General features: G+C 29.2%; 1 protein-coding gene across 1 annotated transcript; it reads left to right on the plus strand.

The window, feature by feature from the left end:
• Positions 1 to 734: 734 nt before the first annotated feature.
• Positions 735 to 1,325, plus strand: LOC141673692 (putative mitochondrial protein AtMg00310). Its single transcript, XM_074480436.1, has one exon. The coding sequence runs from the start codon at positions 735 to 737 to the stop codon at positions 1,323 to 1,325; it is 591 nt and encodes a 196-aa protein (XP_074336537.1).
• The last annotated feature ends 5,905 nt before the right edge of the window (positions 1,326 to 7,230 follow it).

Consider the following 7,230-nt stretch of genomic DNA (forward strand, 5'->3'; position numbering starts at 1 on the left):
GTAATGTGTTGATGAGAATTCTGTCTAAAGTCTTGGCAAACAGATTAAAGCCAACTCTTAATTCAATCATTTCTACGAATCAAAGTGCGTTCATTGAGGGGAGGCTGTTGACGGATAATGCTTTGATTGCATTCAAGGCAAATCATTATATTCACAGGAAAACACAGGGGATTAATGGAGTAGCTGGAATGAAGGTGGATGTATCTAAGGCCTATGACAGGCTGGAGTGGACATATATTGAGTGGATGTTGCATAAGTTTGAGTTCCCTCAGAAATGGATAGAAAGAGTAATGCAGTGTATTCGATCAGTGTCGTATTGCTTTATCAGAGATGGGAAAATATTTGGAGATGTGGTGCCACAGAGGGGAGTTCGACAAGGGGATCCTTTATCCCCTTATGTGTATATAATCTGTGCAGAAGGTTTAAGTGGCTTGATTCGGCATTATGAAGATGATGGCCTTTTGCATGGGTGTAAAATTGTAAGGGGTGCTCCGCGTATATCTCATCTATTATTCGCAGACGACTGCTATTTCTTTTTTCAGGCATCTATAAGGGAAGCAAATATGATGAAGACTATTATGCAAAAATATGAAAATGTCTCAGGGTAAGTGATTAACTATAATAAATCGGATGTGATTTTCAGTCCGAATACTAGACAGGGAGAAAGAGTGGTTGTATATGATATATTGGGGGTGCGCCAGGTCGTTCAGCCAGGAAAGTACCTCGGAATACCGATGTGTGTGGGTAAAAGTAAATTCGAGGTCTTTGGTTTCTTGCATGATCGTATAAAACAGAAGCTGCAAGTCTGGTATAACAAAGAACTTTCTAAGCATGGTAAGCTTACGATGTTAACTTCGTCTGCACAAACTGTTTCCAGTTTTTGGATGAGCTTGTTTCTCATTCCAGCAACATTGTGTGATGAAATGGAGAGAACTATGAATGCTTTCTTATGGGGACGAGCACCTAAAGGAAAAGGGGTCAAGTGGATATCGTGGAAGAAGTTGTGTATGCCTAAAAGTTGTGGGGGTTTGGGGGTGAGGGATTTAAAAAATTTTAATCTATCAATGTTAGCTAAGCAGGGTTGGCGTCTTCTCAATGAATCGAACCCGTTAGTGTCTGCAATTTTGAAAGCTAAGTATTATCCTAAGTCTAATTTTCTAGAAGCAGAAGTTGGAAATAATCCAAGCTATGTGTGGCGTAGTATCATGGCTGCGATGGACATAGTGAAGGCAGGGACTAGGAGAAAGATTGGAAACGGAGAGGACACAAAGGTCTGGGATGATTCATGGCTTCCAGACAAAGCCACAAAGCAAATGGCTTTGTAACTAATGTTATGCCGGATCAGTTGCAGGGTATCACAGTGGCTAGTTTTATGATCCCCGAGGAGCGTCGATGGGATATGGAGGTTGTAAATGATATTTGTAATAGTCGAGATGTGGAATTAATTAAGCGAATCCCAATACCGTTGATGGATAGGAGAGACTCGTGGTACTGGATGCTGGAGGAAAATGGTGAGTTTACGGTCAAAAGTTGTTATAGGGGGCTACAGGGAGAGAATGATGGGTCTTATCGTGTGTTCTGGAATAAATTGTGGTCATTGAGGATGCCCCATAAAGTAACAAATTTCATCTGAAGAGTAAGTAAAGGGTGCCTTCCAACTGCGAGTGCACTAGCAGGGAAAGGGATTAGTATTGATACTCGTTGTTCGTGGTGCCATAGTGCAGAAGAAACAGATGTACATGCTCTGTTCTTTTGTGAATTTGCAAAGACAATCTGGTATGCAGTTGGGCTTAGTCAAATTGTACAGACCATTCAAACTGATTCTGCGTTCAGGGGGGTGGTGAAAGTGTTTGAGATGTGCTCAAGGAATCAGTGCATTCAGTTCGCGATGGTTAGTTGGAGTTTGTGGAATAGGAGAAACAGATGGCTCTGGGACAAAATAAATGGATCTGCATATGGGGTAAAGGCTGCAACGTGTAATTTAATTCGAGTTTGGAAGGAGGCTCAAGCTAAGGTAGTGCATCGAATTCTGCAGAATCAGCAAGGTGACCGTACGTGGAGAAAACCAGACAAAGGATGGGTGAAAGTTAATATGGATGCTGCAGTTTTTGGAGATGGGAGTATAGGTGTTGGTAGTGTTATTCGAGACTCAAATGGATGCTTCATAGGAGCAAGATGTCGTAGAATGGAAGGCAGTTGGAGCCCGAGAGAGGCTGAGGCAATTAGCATGAAAGAGGCTCTTTCGTGGGTGATAGAAAAGGGATTCAACCACTGTGTGTTTGAGTCGGATTCGAAATGCCTTGTAAATGCGTGTAATGGCTCGCCGGGGGAGGCGTTCTTTGGGACACTTGTGTCAGATTGTGTTTATTTATTAAAGCACATAAGTCCAGTGCTAGTGAGGTTTAGTTATCGATCTGCGAATACAGTGGCGCATGAGTTAGCAAGAGCCGCTTATTCTATGTCAGATATAGGGGAATGGTATGTCGTTCCACCTAATTTTATTTCTCATGTACTAGAGATTGATAAGAGTTGATCAATGCAAGTGCGGTTTATTCAAAAAAAAAATATATCTTTATTCAGAAATTTTTTTGAATAAAAGTTTAGCATTTATATTTTTACTCAAAAAATTTGTAGATATGTTTTCTTTAAACTTAAATCACTTAATCAACTTTCATTTGAAAAAAGGGAATATTCGAATTGTATAAATATATTATCCATGTACAATGTATTAAGCAATAATTATTATTTATTAAAAACAAAATATTTTTGTTTTTATTTTAATTAACATTAATTTATTGATATTTTGTATAGTATGTATAGTAATGTCATCTTTTCTTAAAAAGTGAAGCTAGCTGTTCAACAAAATTCATCATTATTGTTTACAATCTCTCCTCTTTTTAAATAATTTAAATTATACAATTCTACGTAAATATTTTATTATCTATTAATTCAATTGAGAGAGAAGTATTGATATTTTTTTCCCATTTCATTTTTTCGGTTGATAAATATTGTTTACGCAATTATATTAGTTTATAAATATTATTTACACGATTATTTTAGTTGATAAATATTTTTTTATGCGGATATAAATATTAAACACATTAAATGTATGAGCTCAAACTCAATTTCTGTCAATTACTCCTCTAATCGCATTAATCTATATAAAATTTTAATATAAAAAATAAGTTTAATATTACTTGGCATCAAATTATGGCGGCCCCTACAGTTTAAATTTTGGAAAATTGACAAATATAATATTAAATATTAGTTATTTTAATATATGTTAAATTTAAAATTACAGTGTTGCACAAACATGAAAATTAGAGCATTAAAATACGTCAATTATTATGCTAAATGAAAAGTTTGATTCAAAAATTTATTTCAATATTACTCGGCGGCGTCTTAGACACGCCTCATAGTTTAAATACTATAAAATTAGAATATTTATTTTCTCAACAAAGCTCTATAACAAATGCTCTATAAAAATTAATACTTAATATTGTTTTAACATCCTATTTGAGATGGATTATAGAATATATAGTTCTAACTTTTCACTTGTCAAACTAATTAGAAAATAAAGTAATAAAAAAATAAAATTCATGTTAGTGATATAACATGATTTAAATATAAAATATCCAAAATTTTAGAAAGACAAATATATATTTTCTTTTTTTTTTAAGAACTTATTGTGCTGGAAATTTACAAATATACATTTTCTAACGCACAAGAGCATGAATTTTTTACAAATTATTAGAGTGATTTTTTAAAATTCAAAAGTTATAATTTATCATTAATTTTCTTTTTTAAAAAGTGTATAGAAAAGGTGATTACAAATAAAAGTATAAAAATCCGACAATGATATTGGCTTTTATGTTTTACACTTAAATAATAGAAAAACATATCTCTATACTAATAATATGTTAAAATTTTCTTTTTTTTAAAGTTTAGCATTTATATTTTTTTCAAAACAATAATTTTTTTTAAAAATATATGTAAATATATTTTCTTTACACCTCGTTAGAACGGGGGAGAATTAGAATTCAATATAAGTATATTATCGATGTAGGATGTACTAATCAATAAAGATAATTTATTAAAATCATAACCTTTACATTCTCATTTAAATTAGCATTAATTTGGTCAATATGATTTGATAACGTAATAATGTCATGGTCTCTTCTATATATAATAGGAGAACAAGGGTATAATTTCATAAGATTAAAAAGTCTCATTAAAAAGACTAAATTATCCATGTTTTTAATATTTATTTATATAAGATATGTGATTTGTGTGGATCGAACTCAAGTTATTTCATTCAACTATACAACCTCTTACCCACTACACCATATTATCACATGTGCTTTTTATCATACACATAATATGTAAGTGTGCTAAATGAATATTTTATTTTAACTTTAAATATACTTACTTGAATTCCGCAAAAAAAAAATGATAGTTAGTTGAATATTTGTACAATTAATTTTAAATAATTGAATTCCAAATATAAAATTAGGCATAGTACATAAATGGATTACTAACTTATTTATTAATATTTTTTAGTTTGAAAATATATCTCATATGCTTTTAACATATTTTTTATTATAAAAAGTAATTAAAATGTACATATATAATTTATTTTTTAAAAAATATTGAAAATAAAATCGCTTATATATAAATAATCTATATTGGTATTACATATATAGATAAGTTCGAATTATAATGAGTTAATGCATTTTAGAACTTGGCTCATTGTTCAAAAAATACTCGAAATTTGACTACATGACCTGGCCGAAAAACATCGTCACATTAAACGTTTAGTAAATATAAATTACAAGTTCGGCGAGAATATCTTACCAATAATGTGAAATTTTTTAATATCTTATGTTAATATAAATTAATGTGTTTGAGGTTTTTATACGACCAAGTCAATGGATTATTTATATTAAAATTACTAACTTCACTGGTAACGCATTATTATTTTTGGGATTTGTCCGAATGTTAAGAATATTTGAAATTTGAAATGAGATCTCACTAGATTTGTTAAAACTACGATGATATATTAAATCGATTTATTATTCATTTTTCACTTTAAAAAAACTAACTTTTTAAAAAGAATTCTTTTAGATCGGCAATATTCATTGATCAAGATAATATTGTACAAATATTTTGAATTATTTTAATATTTTGAATTATTAAAATAAAAGTTATATCTGTACTTTATTGTACCATTTGATTCAATGCATTTTATATTATTTAAGGAAAAAAACATATATTGTTCAATAATTTGAAGGAATTAACCAGTTCAACTGATATTTATAAAACTTTATCGAACTGAAATTTTTTAATTTTAGAAGAATAGTATAAAATGTTACTCCCTATGTCCCAACCATTTCTTTACAGTTTCCTTTTTAGAATGTCCAATCCTTTCCATTTCAAAACTTACCAAAAATAGTTAATGGGTCCCACCACTTTTCCTCCCTTTCACATTACTTTTACTCTACTATCTCTTTTTTATACATTAAAAATCAATTGGTCCCACCACTTCACACACTTTTCTTCTTCTTTTTCACTACTTTATACATATTTTTTAACCTCCGTGCCCAAACCAAACTTAAAGAATTGGTCGGGACGGAGGGATTATCAAAATATTATATGAAGAAATATTAGAGTCGTAATTAAAGAAACTCAAAAACGGTTTAAATAACGATATAGGTACAATTTTTGTTTCTAATTCTTGAAAAAAATCATAAATATCAATAATAAGTCTTAAAAATATATAATTCATTTTTATATTACAATCATGATTGATACCCGATTGCGTAAAAAATAAATATGGATTGTTTTTCAATGATAAAGTTAATACCATATATAAATTATAGCAATTTATTTATTACATAATTTTAATTTTTGAATAATTATAAATGCAAGTTATTTAAGTAATCAATTATCTCACTAGATGTTAATAATGATTATACATGTACATAAATCAGATATTTAGCATATAAATAATTGAAACCATCATAATTTACTAAAAGATGTAACATACAATAATTTACATGCTAACACACACATACATATAACTTAATCTTACTTTGTTAACAGTAGTGTAAAATAAAAAATCAATATTTTTCCATACATACATACGTTGAATTTCAAAAAGTAATAGTTTTATTAAAATCAATTTTAATATTAACAATAATATAAATTTTACATTATTGTATATTATGATTGCAAGTCATTCTAACTCCAGTTATGCATTTTTATCTTTTTAAATTGAGTAAATTAATTGTAAGTTAGTAGTGAACTCAGTAATAATATAGAGCAATACATATAGTTTATTTAAATAAAATTCAAGATTTTGGTCAACTATGTATTCAACATATATGTTAATTTGTAGCTTTTTATTTATAAACATACTAACGACATTCTACTGATTAAGTTTAATCTTTTCGTTTTAGACGTACACTTACTACCATGTTTGTATTCATTCATTAATTATAAAATAACGGGTAAGAAAAATATAATATAATAATAGTTGAGGGGATATTCACTCCTAAAAGTGAAAAGCATTCGAAACTCCTAATATTATAGAAGGGGATATGGAGCTTGTTGGAGAGAAATTTTATCTTCATTTCTTCAAAATTTGACTCAGGAGCTTATATAAGGATATGGTTGGAGTTGCTCTACAAACTTTATATTCGCATGATGCATAAAAATTACTCTTAAATTTCATGAATATTTTTTGCTCAATATTTTAATTAAATAATTAATAACATTTACATAGCAAGAAATGGAAAAATAATAATTAAAATTTTAACAATTTAATCTCTAGATTATATAATTTTCAAAATTTTAAATTTACAGTAGAGTTCAAATTTTGTATTTAAAATCATCCAAAATATTGTAATATAAGTATTATAAAACAAAACAAAACTTAAAAATACATATTGGTAAAAGTAATATTACTACTACAGTAAAAATTACTAAAAAAGTTTTCCTTACACAATCTCTAAACATTACTAAAAATAGAATTACTATTGCAGTAAGAAATTTTCTAACATATAACATATGAAAAAATTACAATATTTAGATGTGTTATTTATGTTCTGCATAAACGCTGGAATTTGGAACTCTATGATGCGCTGGAATTTGGAACTCTATGCTGCAAGAACCTTTTCCTGAGTTATAATCTCCATTCTCGCTTTCATATCCTTAATGCACTTCTTCCAT

The sequence above is a fragment of the Apium graveolens genome, chromosome 7 (assembly GCF_009905375.1).
Source record: "Apium graveolens cultivar Ventura chromosome 7, ASM990537v1, whole genome shotgun sequence".
Lineage (NCBI taxonomy): Eukaryota > Viridiplantae > Streptophyta > Magnoliopsida > Apiales > Apiaceae > Apium > Apium graveolens.

Coding starts and splice junctions, on each gene's coding strand:
- LOC141673692 (XM_074480436.1), top strand. CDS start 735: ATGTGTGTGGGTAAAAGTAAATTCGAGGTCTTTGGTTTCTTGCATGAT.